The following is a 23,057-nucleotide window of genomic DNA, read 5'->3' on the forward strand; positions in this document are numbered from 1 at the left end:
GTAACGCAAAAATGTCACGCGTACGGCGTAACGCAAAACTATCACGCGTACGACGTAACGCAAAAATGTTACACTAAATTTTTGTCGATACAGAAGAAACCGATAAAGAAGTTTCACTTCAATAATATTAGTCATATTATTTTTTTTTAAATTATAAGCGTTACAAAAAATATTTGACTCAGAAGAAGAATGATAGAATACAAATAAATTTTACAGTTATTAGAAGTGTTTTCGCAACTTGGTAGAATGTACTAATGGCGGTCGTTGATTATTATACTTACAAAATGTATATAATCTTTTTTAGAAAACAATATTATGAAGTAATAATAATTGCAAAGGAATAGGTATAATTATTTATGTAATGTGAACTCGTATTTAAATTTTTTTATTGGAAGCTCAACGAAATTACGTCACCAAATAATGAAAATAAATTAATTTCACACAATTCATAATATATTGTGTCTAGATTTTCTATGAAACTAAATGCCTAGTGTCTGCATTGTTTCATAAATAATAGAACTCGAAATAAACCAAAATTAAATTTTATCGTTTCGCACTAGCAATTTCCAAAACAATAATAATATTATGAAACACAAACAAACCGTATAAATTCAATTTCTGTACTCTACATTATTCTTAGTTTAATTAACTATTACACAAGTAAAATTAATAATGTAATATTTTAATTTTATCACGTTACGAAATCGTAATAAACTATGACATAATTATTATTATGTATTAATTTTTTAATTCTTAGAAAATAATATCATTGAAATATAATTTTTCTGCTCTCAAATGTTTGATTAATTTTTAAATAAGGTGAATATAATAAGTAGGTACGTAGGAACCAGTAAGTTAATTACTTTTTAAAATATATATGTGCAAGTAGGTATATGTTTGTATATTTATTTTCTTAAACAAACTTCTAAACGTATAATATTTTAATAAAATTAAAATGTAATTACTGGAAAGTTCAGAATAGCTCTCATACTTCATACTTTATATAATTAATTAATGTAAGTTTGGTTGACTTTTTGTATGCATTCGTATATTCAATTTTTTTATATTCTACACTAGTTGTGCCCCGCGGTTTTACCCTTATTACTCCGCTCCTGTTGGTCTTAGCGTGATGATATTATAATACAGCCTTCCTTGATAAATAGGCTATCTAATACAAAAAGAATTTTTCAAATTGGACCAGTAGTTCCTGAGAAAAGCGCATTCAAAGAAACAAACTCTTTAGCTTTATAATATTTTACATATTCATAATACACATATTTTCAGTATTTCAATATATGACAATCATACAATATACGACATGAATTTGTATGAAATAAATATCATTGTGAAATTGAGCAGAAGATATGAAATGTTTTGTATAGATATGGTAATAGAACTATTATCATTGGTCGATGTATCGTGATAGCATCCTACGCGTTTTGTTGCTATTTATTTGTAAAGAATTGTCGATGTATTATGGAAAATACCTTTATGGGATATTATTTGCCCAGGATTTTTCTGAAATGAATAATAATATGTAAATATATGGAATTAGGCTTAAAACTTTTATATGTACCGAACTTCAGGTAATTAGTCTTAATACTATTATAAAGGCGAAAGTTTGTATGGATGTATGGATGTTTGTTACTCTTTCACGTAAAAACTACTGAACCGATTACAATGAAATTTAGCACACATATAGAGGGTAACTTGGATTAATACATAGGGTAGGATTTATCCCGGAAATCCTTCGGGAACGGGAACTATGCGGGTTTTCCTTTGAAAACGCGGGCGAAGCCGCGGGCGGAAATCTAGTATTGATATACTTATTATACAATAAAATATATAAGAGAGCAAATTCCCACAAAATAATATATTTTTTTAATAATAACTAATAACCATAACTGTTACCTCGTGTATAACTGGCCTTACCATTATCTATTCCTAAACCAATTGGGATATACGTGCTTTCAAAAAATTCATAATACACTCTGGTGTTTTAAGATGCTATAAAATTACGTATCGCTCGAATTTTATAGCTTCGGTCGTAATAATATTATACTACCCGTTGAGTAATAAATAAAAATTATATTTTAAAACAGTTTAAATTTTTATCCTGTGGGAGTACCGCTTAACTCACATTAAAGGGGAAATGACTGAACGTTTAAACTACAAATATCGAAACGGAGGTCAAAATGTTATCAAAAATCGATGATATGGAAAAAAATCTTTTTATTGTTATAAGACCTTCTTGAAATAAAAGATAATTTTGATAATCGTTGGGCGCTTGGTTGGGCGCAATTAAATCAGTTAGTATAAATACCTAAAGTTTTAAATAATTGATTTAAGCTACCTAATTTTTTATTTATAGAAACTGCATGGAATCTTTTAGGGCGGCCGTACACGGACCGCTTCAAGCAGTTGAGACCGACCACTTGAAGCCGTGACCGCAGTCCGTGTACGTCGCTCAGCCGTTAACTGCTCGAGCTGCCCGTGTACGGCCGCCCTTCGTCATGCAGTTGACGGCTGAAGCGGTCGCGACGCCTCGAGCGTTCGGTCTCAACTGCTTGAAGCGTTCCGTGTACGGCCGCCCTTAAATGTATAAAAATAACTTGACATATTTTAATCGAAAGTAGAGGTAAACAATTTTCATTTTTACTGGCCATAAATTAGATTACGTACATCTGTCAATCACAATATTATTTAAGGAATACTGTGAGGTCAAAATTAAAATATGAAATAAGCTTTCCTGGAAGCTTTGAGCATAATATTTATTATATCGATTAGATCGAAGGTCACTTGTTTACTGAGTGAAATCTACTAGAAGGTGTAGGTTCAATCTGCATGAATAACAATATTTACTATAATATTATAAAGGTGAAGAGTTTGTTTGTTTGAACGCGCTAAACTCAGGAACTACTGATTCGATTTGAAAAGTTCTTTCGGTGTGAAATAGCCCATTTATTGAGGAAGGCATAGACAATACTATCACGCTAAGACGCAACTTTGAGAGAGATGGTACCTACTGTTAAAAATATTTAGAAATATTGATTAAATAACAACAGCAGTAATTACTATAACTGTTTTTGTCTCATATTTCCAACATATCCTTAAATCGTCATAATGCATTATTAAAAAGTATTTACGTTTTTGTGACGTGAATTTGTAGAACCAAATCAAAACTATCATTTTAGATCTTTTTCACTAAATAAAAATATACAGCAAAAACATCTTACAATATTAAACAAACGAAATTATTTCATCCAATCTCGAGTAATTAGTTTTTATTTACTCTAGAGCACAATCAGTAGTAGGTATCGATAAAATAAATGTTTATTTCGACCCCAAGGGATACAATTATATTTATTCCTTGGATTGGACAATGTCTATCGTTTGCTAAACTTCTAAATAAGGGCTTTTATGATTATTGTCCTTTTCATTATAATGAGTACACCTTATTATAATGGTTTTCATAACTTTCAGATAAATAAAATGCGTGAAAATACTTAGAAATATTTACTAATTATTCTCAGCTGACAGCTGCTCCTAAATTAAAAGTATTTTTATATTTTTAATTAAAATTAGGTGTTTTTTTGCCTATTTTTACTGTTAAACCTATAAACTTAGCAAATTGATTTTTTACTACTATATTTCTGTAAAAAAAACGCCTTCATATCACTTGTCAATCTTCTGGCTTCCGAATATTATGAAAATCAGTGAAACACATGTGAAATTACAGATCTAGTTCAAGTGTGAAATGCAGGCCTCATACATCATAATATGACACGGGACTTTCTTCTACATTATTTTTTCCTTTATTTTATACTATCTTTCCGCCCGCGGCTTGTCTAAAACCTATTATTAAAAAACCCGCATCAAAATCCGTTGCGTAGTTTTAAAGATTTAAGCATACATAGGGTAGGGAAATAGGGATAGAGAATTCGTTTTATACTATAGATGTTTTTGTGAACAATATAATATGACTTCTTGTGATTAAGTACGCACATTAACTCTACATTTTTGTGGTTTCCAAAACAAGAGTCTATTTTAAAGAAAGACAGAACCTTGTAAAATATAAAATATGTCTTCCATTGTTTAACGGCTATAAATTTTGTTTTGAATCTTACTTTTGTTGGGCGGGTTGCTTAGTATTTATGTTTACATTTCTAGGAAAATTATTTGTATGGACCTTTTAACTTGTTATTTTAGACATTTAGGATTGTGTTTAGATTATATTGTGTAACTTATAGAAATAAACTAAAAATTTAGGAAAAAGCCGTAGAATTAAATACATATGCAAAATTTGACAATTATATATTTTTAAAGCGATTTCCTTTAAATGATCTTAATATATAGAAATCTCGTGTCACAATGTTTGTCCTCAATGGACTCCTAAACCACTTAACCGATTATAATAAAATTCGCACACCATGTGCAGTTCGATCCAACTTGAGAGATAGGATAGTTTAAACATGTAGGTACCACGAGCGAAGTCGGGGCGGACCGCTAGTAATATGATATAAATACATACATAATTAGAATGAATAGGAAATTTCGTCGTATGTCGTATTTTTCAAGTGTCCTTCTCGAATCGACGGTATAATATATGCAGTTTTATAAATAGCACACATTATGAATTTTGATGAGACATCTTAAAACTTCAAAGATAAAACGATCTACATAAATTATATGATACATACCTATTAAGGAGACACTAATAAACACGTCTATTACCAGAAAATTTCTGACGCTTTACTGTTTAAAAACATATTCATGTATATTAACTCTTGTACAAGGTAGTAGGTACGATGGGATGACATCGACCTTTTGGACAAAAATCTCTTAATAAACAAAGATATAGAAATAAAAAAAATGTATATTGACACAGAACAAAGTCAGATAGCCATGAAGGTAAGTAATATTATAAAATGTTCTCTAATGTTGCGATATCCATCATTGGGTACATATATATGTATTAGAAGATTAGTGTAACAGTTGTGGCTCATTGGACTTCAAATCGATAAGTCAGAGGTTCAGAAAGTAAGCAAGAAACCAAGCAAGCGTGCAGAAAGTAAGATTTTTCAATTTATCTGCGCATGTTACATTACTACCGGTCGAAATGGTGAAGGAAAACAACGTGAGGAAACCAGCATGTCGAAGTATCAAAAGTTCGACGACACGTTACATCTGCCAATCCATGGCCAATCCGCACTTGGCCAGCGTAGTGGATTATGGCCGAAACACTCATAAGAGGCCCGTATCCCAGCAGTGGGAACGTTTATATGTTCCCTGATGATGATGATGAACCATATTAAAATATTGAATAATATGAAATGCCCCATACATGACCTGTATGAAGCCATCTTACGTTTAGAACATAATATCTTACTACATCTCTTAGTCTAAAGCACTCAATAGAGCCCTCAAAAGGTCATCAAAACGATTCTCACCAACACATAAACAATTTATTCTTAATTTGTTAACAGCTTTAACCTTCAATCGAATTAATTAGTCATAGCATTAAGGCTATTATAGTCATTAGTATTTCAACTTCGATAGATTAAGCTCTCTGAGAATAATCCATATTGATTCTTATTTATATGAACTAGATTATGCGAGGAGACAGACAGATTTATATATTAAATTAATATTAATAAAGATATCAAGTACTAGAGGTCCGCCCCGGCTTCGCCCGTGGTACATATTTCGCTATAAAAGGTAGCCTATGTCCTTTCTCGGGTATCTAAATATCTCCATACCAAATTTCATGCAAATTTGTTCAGTAGTTTAGGCGTGATTGAGTAATAGACAGACAGACAGAGTTATTTTCGCATTTATAATATTAGTATGGATTATTTTCTATTAAGGACACTTCACACTTGGTCCTTGATAATGGACTTATAAGTCAGCGTTTACGATTCAACATATTTATTGATATTATTGAATAACAATTAGTTTTTAACGAACAACCGAACCGTCTTAATAAACTTAGATTAGGATTTTAAGTTCAAGACAAAATTAACAAAAGATCAAACTTTCAAATAATAATTAATCATCAAAATCAGTTCATCCAGTCGAAAGTTTTGTGGTAACAAACACAAAAAATACAGTTGAATTGAGATTGTCTTTCTATTCCTTTTATTTTCGGTCGAAAATAATTAATTCTTCAGTAATTATAAGACATATACTGTAAGATATATTTATCAAACAAACCAACTAATTTAATTAAGGCCATATTATAATGAGAAACCAACAAAACAAAAATTGAAAACCTTCTTTGTAAGTTAAAATAGTACATGAAGAAACACAGGATTTTTCCATTTGTCGTTAAACATGAAATTGCAAAGACATTCCCAAATTAAGTTTGCCCACATTGCGGTAGAGATACAGTGTTATGTTTTACACTTTTAGTGAAAGTCAAAGTAATTTTCGTAAATACCGTAGTACCTACGTCTTTGAATTAATAAATTGATATGAGTTAACAAAATAAAATTGTCATTACCTCTTAATTAGCGTTGGTAATTTTAATTAAGGTTTTGGATTTAACTTCATTTATTTGAATTTAGTATTTTCTTGTGTTTGAAATTACACGGATGTTTTAGAAATTTAATACTGGAAGATACACCAAATAAGATTTTTTTTAATATTCGATTCTTTCTACATTCAGGCTGGCATTTTAATATTTGACTTTTCCTTGTTAATGTAAAAATGTTCAAGCAAAATATCTTCACTTTTAGTTTTTGATTTTTCCTTGTAGGTGTTAAAATTATGTTTAAGCAAAAAATTCTACGTGTTTTTCCGAAGTAAATTGTTGTTTTAGTACTTCCAATGTGAGGTTTTTTGAATGTTGGCAATACTGACTAATGGTGGTTTTCGTCTGTAAGCTTTTAACAGGATCAGGTGCATTCAAAATAACCATTTTTGGATATTGAAAATTTGAACATATTGTATGTTGGTCTAAGTTATTTAATGGGTGGGATGTTTAGTTATAAGTGTGTGTAGGTAGTATATATGTGAAACTGGGTTCATTCTGAACGATATGAATAAAGATAAATATTCAAAATAATACGTAATTAATTGATTTCCCCCTAAATATTATTGTATAACGTAGTCTACTTTCCTGGATCTCGAAGTTTTCTGTGCTTTTTATATATCAAAGATAACAAATTTTAATGAAATTGAAGTTAATGAAGATAAAATTAAAATTCATATACGTGTACTTTTTTAATTATATTTTCCACGTGTAGGTAATGGATACTGTAAAGATATCAATTTAAAAATATTTTTCCCTACACAACTTTTCTAATAAAAACCTGACGCATAACTTAACTGTAACTTAAACTTAGAGAAAACTTGATCTAAGTTATGTAAGTGCATCTTCGAAGCCGCAATTTTATACTTAGCTCGGGGATATTATTAATATAATATGTAACTAGTTGCGAAGTTATGTAGGAATACGGTTCTGGCCAATGGCAAAACAACCTGTTTATTTTTGTTTTGTTTCTAAGAAAATTATATTTACTTATTAATTCGGACAATTTAAAACAGCCTTAATTTTTAAAATAACCAATAATTAAAGAATCTTTTAATATTCTTAAATCTTCGTTATAGTTTACAATTTGATGTAAAAACTGTATAATATAGAGATATATCTAACTTCTTGCCACAAAAACATAAAGCATTTGCGTAAGTACTTAAATAGCAATACAACATTAAACTGTACCAAAACCATCGCGATAACCTTCTCAAGCGAAGCCACGTGTATCAAGCTAGTAAATGAATTATATTGTTCGGATAAAGTACAATTTTGCGATAGAACGAGCCGTTTGATCGGAAATCCGTGTGTTGGTGACGGCTTGGCTACAATTTATTGTGCTCTTGCCTGCGCTGGCTAGACTGTACTTATCAAGTTTTATTATAGACTAGCTTTCCGCCCGCGGCTTTGCCCGCTATGCCTAAACGAAAAAATCGCATCAAAATCCGTTGCGTAATTTTAAAGATTTAACATACATATAGGGACATAGGGATATAACAACATTTGACATAGGGATTATAACAACAGAGAAACAGACTTTTTTACTATGTAGTGATTAGATTATCGAATTTTGCACCCTGTTTCACCTATGGTATTAATAATTATTGGTCGTACCAACTTAGATACCTTCGTGGGCTCAAAACCTTGCTGTACATATGATCAAATGCTTAATTATATAAAAGAAATATATATGTATGTAATGCCTACAGAAAGATAACAAATGTTTTGTTTGTTATATGTTTTTTCATAATTTGAAGGTACCTATTCAGCTATAAATTTATCAAGAATAGAAATTATTATAAGGAATAGGTATTCATCTACCATTATTATTTATTAAAGTTTATAAGATCAACGGACAACAGAACGGCTGAATCGATTTCGTTAATTATTTTTTTATAATATTCCTTGAAATACGAGGAAGGTTCTTATGGAGAGAAAACGTAAACATGTACCACGGGTGAAGCTGGGGCGGACCGCTAGTATGTAATAAATGTTATTTTATTTCTCTAGAATCTACCCAACTAGTTCAATTATTTCATATTGCACTAGAGAATTTTAACGAAATTTATTAAAGTGAAACTTTTATTACATCGTCTCAAACTTTTTGGTCTGTGTAGCGCACGACCGTCACGCGACATGCGCCACACAAAGCAGTGTTGGGAACCGTTCGAACAGTTTCACTTTTACCGTGGTTTCATAAAACCACACAACGTTTTTTTTTGGAAATGTTCTAAAATTCCTCTTTGATGAAAAATATTTTAGTGAGCACAATTTGTATCGCCTTTCAAATATTTCACATAAACTGCGTTTTGTTTACTGCGTTCAGTTTTTGTACCGAAATGAAATAAATTGAAATTCTATAGACTGTATAACTCATTTTGCGGAAACAAAGTCTGTACTGATTTTTTGGATTTCACACCAATTGCAATACAAAAAAAAAATACCAGTTTAGTTTGAGAAATGCCATTAAAAAGTAATTTTCTTCAAATTTATTGCACGTCTAATTTTAATAGGTATATTATGTTAATAATAATTAATTATAGTGTAGTATCTACGTAGAAACTGATCAAACTCTTCAAAGCTAACTTTCTTTATAGTTTAGCGTGCCTTTTAAGAAAAATAAGGCTTTGAAAGATGCACAATATTATAAGTTAGAAAACTAAGATATTCGAAAGGAACTCTACTAAATATCGAATCTTTAATAATGAACGAACTAAATATCGAATCTTTAATAACGAATATTTAATAATGTTTTGGGCCATATAAGACAAAGTCGGGTCAGTCAATATATAACTCAAGTTCGGTTCAATTTTGATGTTTTTTACTTTGTTGGTTTAGTCTCCGTCGTAGAAAGTAGATAAACTGTAAAAACATCAGAAATTTCTAGAGAAAAGATTTATGAAGTAAATCACAAGGCGGTTCGTGCGTATTGATAAATGTGAACGTCGGAGTTTTTGGATCTAGAAAACTCTGGTGTCAGACGGTTTTCTTCACTGTTCAGTGATGCTATAAATGCACTGTGCCAGTTAAATTTAAAATTGAATAATTGTTTCATTTTGATTTTCTGTATCTTGTATCCTCGAATTAAGTATTGATACCGATGCCCACTGCTATATTTAAGATTTAGTGGGTAAGTGTAATTTGTTCAGTGTGTTATCGACTTGAAATGAAATGTTATGAAAAATGCATTAAAAATAAGCACATGAAAAGCAAACAATTCATTTGAAACTAGTAAAAGGCGGCCTTACTGGCGCTAGGTAGCGATCTCTACCTAGCGAAAAAGACAGAGGAAGAAAATTAAACAACACGTGGGTGAGAAAAAACAAGGCGTTGTTTTTTGTACGTAGAGTTTTCGAATATTTGCTGAACACTTGATAATCGCTAGGATTAGAAGGTTAAATTTCGACTGCACCCTGTGATTCCACTAAATAATTTGACATTCATTATTTGCACTAATGTTAGAGCTAATCTATTCTAAATAAATACACAAACAATTCACAAATACTCGCTGAATAAACTAAACTGTATTGTGATTGAACAATTCCATAACTTTAGGTCAATAAAACAATAATGAAACATTGTTTGAACCATATTTGATGGAGCCATATTCAGATTCTGTATTGTGCTTCTGATATTTCATTCGAAATACTGATTGAAAGAAAACATCGGAGAAATAATTTACAATTCAATACAAATCTGACTTTGTTATTTTATTTGACAATTAATTTTTTTTTAAGGGTAACGTTGTTATAAATTATTGATCTTCGTGACCTTTTGTCACCTTTTGTTTTATTAGGTACAATACATTAGTGTCAGTACTGAAAGTGCTGATTGTATGACAAATAATAGTCAGTCATGCTTCCATGAGTAACGTTATTTATAAATCACTAGTGGTCCGCCCCGGCTTCGCCCGTGGTACATATTTCGCAATAAAAGGTAGCCTATATCCTTTCTCGGGTATCAAAATATCACCATACCCATGCAAATTGGTTCAGTAGTTTAGGCGTGATTGAGTAACAGACAGACAGACAGAGTTACTTTCGCATTTATAATATTAGTATGGATTTTTTGAGAATATTATTTGTTCTTATTCTATTCTCTGTCAAATTAATTATTATTTTAGAAAGGACTATAAACTATAGAAAATGTATGGTTCAATTCATTATCTAGCCACCATTGCAAGAAACAAAATGCAAACTGCTAATTAAAATGATAATAATTATATAATATAAAAAAAATATATTTGTAAACAACTCAAACTTCTTCTTTTTGTAACATCGGTGTTTTTTCGGCCAATAAATTATTAAAGATTATTAAACTAAGTAATAGGCATTTTAATGGCTTGATAAAAACATCTATTAACGTCTAACAATCAGCTGATCGATACTTATCTATGTCTTCAATCTACATAACACCATAAAACCACGAATAAAACATTTATTTAATTCTCACTAATATAATTACTCGCTAAATAAAAGAACATAGTTAATCTCACACTAAATTTGGAAAAATAAGGAAACAAATACAAGAATACCCGGTTAACTACATCCGTAAATAACAATAACCGGGTGTCCGGATCAGGGCACATAAATCTCAATATCCGGGAACAGTTACCCAAATTAAATAAGACTCTTTGTAAGCCCTTAAACACGTTAATGGGTGCATTAATTGAATCTTTTTGTGGAGAATTTAGGGAAATATTTATTTTATGTAGAATAAAATTATTAAGCTCTTTTTTAAGTATAACACCATAGGTATTTACTTTCATAAGGTAAATAACTAAGGCACCACAGATAATTTAATATTATTCTGTAAACACTAAATATTTATGATAATTGGTCTTCTTTTTCAAGTTTTGTTTTGCCTATGTATCAGTTTTGAAGCAAAATGGGCACGCTAGTTCTATCACCTAACTATCTTCCGATGTGCCCGCTAAAAAATACCTAGGCTAATTTTCCAATAAAAGCAAGCATCAAAGTTCAACTTTTTCATTCAGTTCAGATACCAAATATACGTTTATCAATAAATCCAGTGTATTACCACTGAACTATAATTGCTCTTCACCCAACTACAATGTTTAATTTCAATTATTACCACACAAGAGCACTGTTTATTGTGTTAATCTGCCTACAAATAGACACAAACATCGGCAAAATACATGTAAATTTAATTTAATCGAACATGATTGAATTTGTACATTGATCTAGATAAATTAATAATTTAAATGTATATTGTCTAGCGTAACATGTTCGGTAATATTGGTAATATTCGTTCTCTGGCAAATATTGTTTAAATGTTCTCAATATATAATTATTATTTAGTTATTAGTGAATGGCGTGACAAGAATCATTATCTTTTAAAATATATAATTACTAGCTTTCCGCCCGCGGCTTCGCCCGCGTTTTCTAAGAAAAACTCGCACAGTTCCCGATCCCGGGATAAAACCTAACCTATGTGTTAATCCAAGTTACCCTCTATATGTGTGCTGAACTTCATTGTAATCGGTTCAGTAGTATTTGCGTGAAAGAGTAACAAACACACACACACACACATCCTCACAAACTTTCGCATTTATAATACATATTAGTAGGACGATTTTGTGTAGATTTGAAGTAAATGACTCTATAGCAATTTCGGTTCAGTTTTTCCCTTGACTTCTACCTTTTTTTATTGTTAATAAATAAAAATCTGATGAGAGAAGGTGTAGACATAGGATATAATATCAAATTTAAAATATATATAATCTATTACTGAAATGGTTAAAATTGTTAATAAAAGATAGACAGAAGGAAAAATAGGAAAAGATTGTATTTTTGTATTGCATTTTTTATTTTAATTTTTTGGAAAGCATTGACGTACTACCTCGGGCATTAAATAGTTTTGAGTATGCTCAATATTTAAACTATTTCCCTTAAGATAAGTCTTCAGTTAGAATAATTCTTTTAATTTAATGTTTCAAGAGACGCCTGCATGTCGGCGGACACTCGTAAAATTGTCATAAAGCTCGACACAGGAATAAATCCGTATAAATTAGTACATTCAATCATAATTAATTTCTTGATAACATAAAATTAAATATAAATGCTAAATAGGTCTTTATCCTACATTTTATTAGTAGTCGTTGATGTGTAGGTACATTCTCATTCTTCTTAAATTGTATTTTTTTATCTTTCATAAGTTTAAAAAAAATAAGTAACATCGGCAGCAACTTCAGTACAGCCATTTTCGATTTTTGTGTGATTCTTTGACTCATTTGCATAATATAGTTGGTCTCCAAGGTCACTGGTTCCCTTGTGGGGGGCAGATACATTTCACATTACTTTTCGGCTTTTTATTAAAGACAATTACGTGATCAGCCTTCTGTGCCCTACCAAACTGGTGTTTTTATTAGACTTTATCTCTATAGACCTCTCAATTTTTAGTTTACGCTTCAGTCGATAAACTTTTTAAATCTCTTTACTTTGAAAAATAATCCTCTTCTAGGAATATTTCAGGAAACATTTTTCTAAGATTTCCATACAAATTGAAGGTTCTTGATCCAAAATAGAATAACTATATCCACTTTTGAAAATAACTTATTCTCCAACCTAAACCAACTGAGCCGTCCTCTACAAACAATGGATCTATGAAATACAAACGCTTCTTCATAGTTATTTAGTCGTAATACGCTTATGCATACCTACTGGAGTTTAAAGTAATATATTTAAACATTATATTTTAAAATTTATTTCATTCTTTAAATCCTCGGAATTCCTCTGATTCTAATGCTAAATTAATGTCTATACTTAATATTATAAAGCTGAAGAGTTTGTTTGTTTGTTTGAACGCGTTAATCTCGGGAACTACTGGTCCGATTTGAAAAATTATTTTGGTGTTAGATACTAGGTAGCCCATTCATCGAGGAAGGCTATATATGTATAGGCTATATAATATCATCTCGCTAAGACCAACAGGAGCGGAGCACTGCGGGTAAAACCGCGGAAGATTCGAAGAATGTTAGTTATTGTTTCATAAACGAAACATAAGGATTGAGCTATATTTTTATATGAACGTGGACTATGAGTTTTCTCTAACACGAGCGACGTCACACGCAGGAGCTAGTTTCAAAATAAGCTGTCGGAACATGGATGCTTTACTTCAATGAGCTAAACATTTTATAGAACTAATTTTTCATCACAAAACCGTCTTTGTTCTGCATATTTAGTTATTTTCATTATTTTATATCTCATTAAAAGTTAGAAATGCTTTGTCGAGGCAAACATAAAATAACAGCTTATGTTTAACTTATATTTAGTTTATTAAATAATATGTACTTTTTAAATAAAAATGATTCGAAGAAAATTCGCTGCCGTGAGCGAAGGATTGTATGAAAATGTACTAAGTAGGATACCTATATTTTAATTTATGTAATTATGGGCCGATTTTTCAATGCTTGGATAAAACTTATCCGTCCAATAAAGTATTATACGATAATATTAAAATGTCACGTAAACTGTCAAATACGGGCAATTAGAATACGTTTTTAAAATGGTAGTTTTATACATTATTCGACGAATAAGTTTTATCCAAGCATTGAAAAATCGGCCCTAAATGTGTGCTTTGCTCTTTGTGCTACTTTTGACTATAAATATAATTAACTATAACAGCCCTGTTGTTTATTATATTACTCAAAAACTAATAATATTATACTTATACCTACAAGGTAGATAAATAGACCATATCTTATATGGACGAACTATAAAGTTTTAGGATTTTACACACACAATAGAGTAGACCTACCATAATATAACACTAAAGTTAAATATTTCTAGTGTAAAAACTAAATAGTCTGGATATGGTCCTTGTACACTGTACAGTCTATACCTCGTTAAACGCAACTTAATTATCATTAATCATTATGCAAAGCAACCTAGACAAAAAGGATCTTCTATAGTTTTAGAGTAGTCTAGATGTCTCTACCACACTGCTTTTGTTTATAAAGGGTTCGTATAATTCATTACATATTTATTACTAGAGGTCCGCCCCGGCTTCGCCCGTGGTACATATTTCGCAATAAAAGGTAGCCTATGTCCTTTCTCGGGTATCAAAATATCTCCATATCAAATTTCATGCAAATTGGTTCAGTAGTTTAGGCGTGATTGAGTAACAGACAGACAGACAGAGTTATACTTTCGCATTTATAATATTAGTATGGATTTTGTACCAACGCGTATTTTGAGAATTTTTCAATCAGGTATCCTTTTGTTGGTTAGTTTTTTTTGTTCAGGTCGACATTTGATGATTTATTGTAAATAAAGAACATTTTTTTCAATATTTTTAATATGAAATTCTACTGAGAAGACTTCTTATGCAGTCCACGTGCGAAGCTTTGAACAGAAGAAACAAGTTTTAGTTGAACGATTTTAACATCAGCTGGTTCCTTGGCATTTTGTATTTTAGTTTTTAGTGATAGTTAATACCATCGATACGATTTCACATTTATGCAATTACGACCCGTTTAATAAATAACTTCTTTTGATCAGTACGAAATATTCCATATTTTTATCATAATAGCGCTTCGCGTTTTTACCCGCGTGGCTCAGCTCCTGTTGGCGTAACGATATTATATAGCCTATAGCCTTCCTGGATAAATGGGCTATCTAACACCGAAAGAATTTTTTAAATCGGACCAGTAGTTCCCGAGATTAGCGCGTTCAAACAAACAAACAAACTCTTCAGCTTTATATAATATTAGTATAGATTTCTAATAGATGAACTTTAAAAAGAGATTTTCCTAAAAAACTGCATTATTGTTGAGGTTATAGAGCGTAGGTGACTTTTATAATTTTCACAGTTTGACAGGGCGGTACTAGGGCGTCTATTTAATGATACCAAATCCTCAGTCTCAGTACAAATTAACATGTATATACTAAGACACACAACCTCCTTGGGGAAGCCCAGTGTGATATTATGTGCATATTTATAAGGTCAAAGCATGAGTTACAACTTAATTTATATACTTAAACTAGCGGCCAGACCGGCTTCGCCCGCGGTACATGTTTACGTTTTCTCTCCATAAGAACCATCCTCGTACTTCGATGAATATTATAAAAAAAGAATTTATCGAAATCGGTCCAGCTGTTCACGAGTGATGCCGTGACCAAGGGATATAGAGATTCATTTTTATATATAGAGAAGATAGACATCGTAAAACTGATTTAAAATACAAATTATTAGATATCTTGTTACTTTCGTCTTTGTAACTACTTTTACAGGCCGACGATATATATAGAATAACTAGTGGTCCGCCCCGGCTTCGCCCGTGGTACCTACATGTTTAAACTATCCTATCTCTCAAGTTGGATCGAACTGCACATGGTGTGCGAATTTTTTTATAATCGGTTAAGTGGTTTAGGAGTCCATTGAGGACAAACATTGTGACACGAGATTTATATATATTAAGATATAACACGTTTGATTTGTGTGCTTTATGAAAAAGCTTTACGCAGCTATGGAACATAACCTTAACAAGTAAACCCTGGAACTTTTATTTGCTAAAAACTTAATCAATATAAATGACTTCAACCATAACCCTAGTTACCTCTTCTAAATTTATTAATTAATTTTTGTTCATATAATTAATATGGAGCCCTGGGGTCCCAAGAGACCCGCGTCGGGGTCAAAACTTCTCGTAATAAGATACTGAATGTTTAATTTACCTTTGATGTATCACTTTAGACATCAACCGTATCAAAAATAACATTAACTAAATGACGTATTTAATGTAATAGTAGTTCATTTATATTTATAAACTAGCTGTGCCCCGCGGTTTTACCCGCGTTTATAAAATAAATAAATAAATTAAACAGTTCCAACTTCCAGAAATTGTTTAGTCGGACACCAAAAAACAAGTATCGGTTTTCATTGTTCATTACGAAAATAATATTCTTATCTCTCATTAATTATTTTTAATAGAAAATCAAATCTAGAAGAAAGCCTATCAATTTGTCAGCGATAAAAATGAAAGGTACTTAACAAATATTGCCAACAAATATATCCTGGCACGAAGTATAAATACTCAGCTAAATGTCAATTATTTCTGGCATTGATTTATTACTGTGATTGTAAATAGATATAATATCATTTTGTTTATTTAATTTATTTGCCTTGGATTGTAATTGGCCGATTTTCGTTTATTAATAACTATATTTCTCGAATCTATCATACAAATTATCACGTAAATATATGGAAAAGCCAAGCATCGAGATTTGGAGAGATGAAAAAAAATATAATTACCTACAATCGCTTACTTAGGGAAAAAGATATAGTCACATACCATAAAAAGATGGTTTTTAATTTTTACCATAAAAAATTATTAAAATAATAACAACATTTGGTACTACACCCTTGTCAGGCATGTACCGATTCGGAAAGAAATTTCAGACAAGAATTTCAGAGATTCATCTAATTCTTTTGTGCTTCAGATTTATTCATGATCATGACACGTATAAATATCATTTCTACATCAACGTCAAATATGAATGTATGTAAGTACTTTTATTTGTGGTTTGTCTGAATGCCAAATGTTAGCACTTACGACCTTTGGTGATAAATTACGTTATGTTTCTTACGCCGCGAATGTGAATGTTATAGACCGGGAGATACTGACACAAAATTTCGAGTCATTTGTAACAGGATGGCGGTTCTACAGGGTTCTTAGTACGCAATGACAAAAAGAAACATGATGGTGTGAACGCTGGTACCGGCGGCTTAGTCGCGTGGGCGTTAGTCGAACTCGTCGGAAAATAGCGAAAGTCAAACGATTTGTAACAGTATGGCACTTATTTTTCCTGTAAGTTTGAGGATTAACGAATATAAATACAAAATTTCAAAGATCTAGGTGTTGGAAATCTTCACTTATATAAATTAATAATAAATTTATTTTTCAAGTATGACAGCACTTTTTCCCCCTACTAGAAGTATGGCAAATATAATAATGGTCACATTTTATCAAATACTCTCCAAAAAGCCAAATGCAATACTGGTACAAAAAGATAGGCGAAATAAAATTTTTTTGCAGATTTTCGGCGGTATGGCGACCATTTGGAATCGTCCGAAAAGTATGGCATGGCGATTTTCGTAAATGGCTGCACGACGATGGTTACCTGTGCAAAAGTTAGCTTGGTACAAATGGTTGAATAATTGTTTTTTTTAAATCAACACATTCGCGTCGGTATGGCGGGCTGTAAGTCATACCGGAAAAGTATGGCATGACACTACCGCCTACTTCTTTTTTATGGGCTATCGGTAAATTCTAAAATTTTTGTGTTACAAATCGTTTGACTTTCGCTATTTTTCCGACGAGTTCGACTAACGCCCACGCGACTAACCCACCGGTACCAGCGTTCACACCATCATTTTTCTTTTTGTCATTGCGTACTAAGACCCCTGTAGAACCGCCATCCTGTTACAAATGACTCGAAATTTTGTGTCAGTATCTCCCGGTCTATTATACAAGTAGTAGAATACTAAAGAGGAAACGAGTAATCTTATGTGTACAAAAAATAGGTTTATTAGGTAGATGAAAAAGTAGGTTAACACAAAATCGACTTAATAATATTTAAGCTAATTTAGGGTAAATTAGCTAATGTGAACTTAAAACAATAAATAATCCATAACATACTTAGGTAAATAGTAATTATACGCTTTGTTTTATTTTATTTTGTAGTGAAATTTCTTTAGGCGCGTTGTGAGTAAAATTTCAAGGTCGCGTCATGGCAATACCGTCACGTCGTGGAGTAACGCGACGATTTTGTTATCTTTGTATTTTGCCAAAGATGTTTCACTTCTGACACGTGTGCTCGGCACACACGCTTTTTTATTGCAATTTTTACATTTCTACATGTTAAAATGTGACGTTGGAAATCTGTAAGTAACTTTACGAAACTGTTAGAACAATGAACAATAATTCATGACTAAAGTTATTTATATATCTTTAAGTGCACTTAACCTTTCTAGCTGATGTTGATAAAATCCAATCTCTGCATTTCCTCTCTTTGCTGCTTTTAAGAAAAACCGTACTGAATATTTTACAATCAATGCTCTTCTTAAAGATAATAAATAACGACAATCATTTAGTTTCTTATCTTTAGAGTTCACATTTACATTTTTATTGCGCTTTGAAAATATCTAGAAATTCAACTTCATTTATGTAAAGAACAAAACGATGATATAATTTTATAACTATTTTTAAACAGCACTTTTATTATTTACAAAAGTTTACAACTAGGTAACAAAGACCTAATCAAAGATAAATACTGAAATCAGCGTCTGATATTCTTTCATTAGCATAAGTGGTGCTCCTCCTATGTTTATATCACAACCAGCTGTGCTCCGCGGTTTTACCCGCATCGCTCCTCTCCTATTAGTCTTAGTGTGATAATATATAGCCTATAGCCTTCCTCGATAAATAGGCTATCTAACACCGAAATAATTTTTCAAATCGGACCAGTAGTTCCTAAGATGATCACGTTCAAACATACAAACTCTTCAGCTTTATAATATTGAAGTATAGATGACATCAAAATTCTGCACGCTCGCTACGCAAAAACAGAAATTTTCAACAGAATACGACAAATGAAACTTGTTTGCAAGCTATAAAAATGAATCAAAACATCTATATATATAGTTTTATTCAACAATCTCAAACCTGATTGCCACATTGTACATCCCACACGAATTATACATTCGTCAAATACACGAGCATTGTTGGCAACTTCATGAACTGCAAATGTTTATCATCTTTTGTTTTGTTTGTTCTGTTTAACATTTAACCACGTTTAACTTGGTCGCAGTTTAAAACTTTCAGCCAGGCTCTCAGCTATTGTGTAGGCGCTTCCTTTTTGCTTTGTGTCTGTTTATTATGTCAGTTTATTATAGTCTGTTTTGTTTTTGAAGTGAAACTTCTTTAGGTGCGTTGAGAGTAAAATTACAAGGTCGCGTCTTGGCAATACCGTCACGTCATAGAGTAAGGCGACGACTTTAGTAGGTATCTTTGAAGTTTCACTTCTGACACGTGTGCTCGGCACACACGTTCTTTTTTAAATTATCAACCTCATTCAAGTAACGGTCATCTTAGAACTGAAGATTTCTTTCAATAATATTTTTTTACGTATAATTTAATACAATATTGTCTTTGCCAAAATATTTTATACTTATGTGTGTAATTTATAATAATTTATGGATGACATGAATATTAAATTAATCCATACTAATATTATAAATGCGAAAGTAACTCTGTCTGTCTGTCTGTTACTCAATCACGCCTTAACTACTGAACCAATTTGCATGAAATTTGGTATAGAGATATTTTGATACCCGAGAAAGGACATAGGATAGGTTTTATCCCGGAAATCCCACGGGAATGGGAACTGTGCGGGCGAAGCCGCGGGCGGAAAGCTAGTGAAGAATAAAACAGTGGACTACATACAATAGACTGGGGTAGAAGCCTTTAAAAATAATGAAAAGATAAAAAAAATCGCAGTCGGATGAAACCCATTAGAAAAGGAGGGGAATATGATGAAAATAAAAGGAAAAATAAATTACGGTCAATCCGAGTTCGGGAAGCGGGAGGGGGGAGCTTTTAAGAGAAAAAAATGGTTTCTCTCGATTTCCGACAAAACTACAAGTCCTATAGAAAAAAGTTCAATGGCAAAGTTGTAGGTAATTAAAAGTTCTACAACTTTTGTATTCACAATTTTTTCACATAACCTAAAAATTTAGGAAAAAAATTCAAAAAACCAAGTTTTTGGTCTTTTATTTCTATCTACTTCAAAATTTATTTTTTTTCTACGAAATTTGGTGGAAACTTACTTTATTATGTCCCAAATACACTGTATTTTGGTGTCGGATTGACGTTTGGAGTGTCGGTGTAGCTCTCAGTTATTTAAAATTTTAAAAATAGTTTACTTACTTAAATATACGTTAAATGTGAACAGTTTTTAAAAACACTTCAAGGCGCGTATACCACAGTGATATTGTATCAACGTACTAAGTTTTAAGTGCCAAGTTAAACAATAAACATTTACAGCTGACGATCAGCTGTTAGCCATACTGGACACAGATTTACCAGGATATTATCAATTTATAATAACATGGCCAATAAGTGCTCCACTTGTGGTAAATTTTACGCGGCAACAGATGGCGCTAAATGTATGAAATGTAATACATTATATCATAGACAATGTCATAATATAAGTCCGCATACAAAACTCAATTCTAATTGGCAATGCAAATCATGCTTAAATAAGATAACTAAAATAACACAAGATACGGATGCCGACGTATTTGTGGATGTGTGTAACGCCGATTTGGGAAAAGAAACACCCACACTTGCGCGCGAGATTCAACTTTTGCGCGCGGAATTGTCCGCATTTCGGGAGGAAATGAGCCGCCTTACTAAAGTCGTTGGCGATTTTAGCTCACGGTTGGACGGAGTGGAGGAGAGGGTGAGACTGTTGGAGGATTGCAACACGGCGAAAAAAGATGCGACTGAAGAATTAGAAAACCTAAAAAGACAACTTAATGAAAATGAGCAAGCGCATCTTTTAAATGATCTGGAAATTTCGGGAGTTCCCGATTTTACTGGTGAAAACACTATGCACACCGTTGTTACACTTGCGCAAAAGCTGGGTGTAAAACTCGAAGAACGGGATGTGATGTGTGCTTACCGTGTAGGCGTGAAACGTGACCGCGCATCGAGTATTGACAGCCCGCCCGGCACTAGCGCTTCGCGGGCGCGCCCGCGCCCTATTGTGGTGCGTCTCGTGCGCCGCAGTGTGCGCGATCAGCTGCTGCAGTCGGCGCGCGTGCGGCGCGGGGCCGATACGTCAGGCATGGATATACCGGAACAGCCGCGCAGATTTTATGTTAACGAACGCCTTACGTCATTAAATCGTCACCTATTTTATCTAGCAAGAGAGGAAGCGAATGCAAAAAAATGGCGTTTTATATGGACCCGCGGTGGACGTATCTTTGCCAGACGTGACGCTAAGTCATCTTCTCATTTGATACGCTCAGAAGCAGATCTGCGTCAGGTTTTTGGTTGCTGAACCATTTAGCAATCATTGTTGAATGCTATATCCTATCCGAAATTATTATGAAACATCCATACTATTTGAACATAATATTATGTATACTATTTTCAAACCTAAAGTCATAACACATTTTTGTTAAGTTTTTTAAAACAATGTATAATAACATATTGTACCGTAGAATTTTGAATCGTTCTTATAAAGACATAGGGGCTAATATTACAGATGTTAAATTTATGACTTTGAAACCTTTATTTAATAAATATAAAATTGGTGTAAGACCTTGTCACCTTATATTATATAATTTTATTTCAATTGCAATAATTGTATCCGTCATGCTACATGCAAATAATACTTGTTACGCTCGGAATGTATTGTGTTATAATTATATAAAATATTACATTGTGGAATTTATATGTGTGGTTGGGTGGCTCGATTTTTTTAAAACAATATATGCTTATAATTATTTATATTTCAATTAAACTCATATGTCCATTTCATTGTTATAATATACCCATAATATATTATTTAAAATTACTAGATTTATTATATATGTTTATTTTTTATTATATGATTATTTCAAATATTAGGGTAAAATATATACGAAGAATTTATAATTTTACAGCCAAATGATCAGAAACAAATTTTTAAAAATTGGTTTGCTAAATCCGGGTTCGTTGGGAACGAAACACGATGAGTTGATTGCAGCGGTGGAACGTCACGCCGTGGACATTTTGGCTCTCAACGAAACCTGGCTACGAGAGGGAGAAGAGGGACGTGCTCCTCGCATACCCGGCTATCGCCTTAAACATGTTCCGCGCCCGCCCAGTATTCGTAATCGAGGTGGTGGGGTAGGCTTTTATGTGGTGCGCGGGTTGTCGTTTAGCATACTGTCATGCCCTCCACACCCACAAGTAGAACAAATGTGGATTAAATTAACAATACGAGGTAAGTCTATCGCCATTGGTACTGCATATCGCCCGCCATGGTTGGACTGTGACACATTTTTAGATGCAGTCTCAGACTCACTGAGCACATTTGTGTGGTGCGATTACATAGTCCTCTTAGGAGATTTTAACATTAATTTAAAACAAAATTCAATAAGTTCTAATAAATTCAATCAATTTATTCAGGCCGCGAATCTTACCCAGCACGTTACTGAGGCAACTCATTTTGTTAATGATAGTGAAACATTGATAGATTTAGTTTGCACTAACGCTCCAATCTCGCACATACAAGTAGATCACGTAGAACCTCTTAGCAACCACGCCTTTATTGTTTGCGACGTGAATATTCGAAAGCAAAAATTTGGTTCGAGATGGGTTACCTACAGACCGATTAAAGACATTGATTTGGAAGAATTCAATGATTGCCTGACTAGAATAAATTTAGATTTTATATTTAATTTAGACGATGTTAATGAAATGGTAAAATATATGACAAACTTTTTA

At 32.2% G+C, this 23,057-nt stretch overlaps 2 protein-coding genes across 2 annotated transcripts in view; both read left to right on the plus strand.

Annotated features, from left to right (window-relative positions):
- The window catches only part of AstA (allatostatin A), a 54,939-nt gene that overhangs the window by 16,130 nt on the left and 15,752 nt on the right, over positions 1 to 23,057 (plus strand). The window lies entirely within an intron of this gene.
- Positions 20,668 to 21,624, plus strand: LOC149477080 (uncharacterized). Its single transcript, XM_089711621.1, has one exon. The coding sequence runs from the start codon at positions 20,668 to 20,670 to the stop codon at positions 21,622 to 21,624; it is 957 nt and encodes a 318-aa protein (XP_089567747.1).

The sequence above is a fragment of the Colias philodice genome, chromosome 26 (assembly GCF_061535455.1).
Source record: "Colias philodice isolate Cphi_HAF_F1 chromosome 26, ilColPhil1 Martin Lab GWU primary, whole genome shotgun sequence".
In the NCBI taxonomy this organism is placed as follows: domain Eukaryota; kingdom Metazoa; phylum Arthropoda; class Insecta; order Lepidoptera; family Pieridae; genus Colias; species Colias philodice.

Coding starts and splice junctions, on each gene's coding strand:
- LOC149477080 (XM_089711621.1), top strand. CDS start 20,668: ATGGCCAATAAGTGCTCCACTTGTGGTAAATTTTACGCGGCAACAGAT.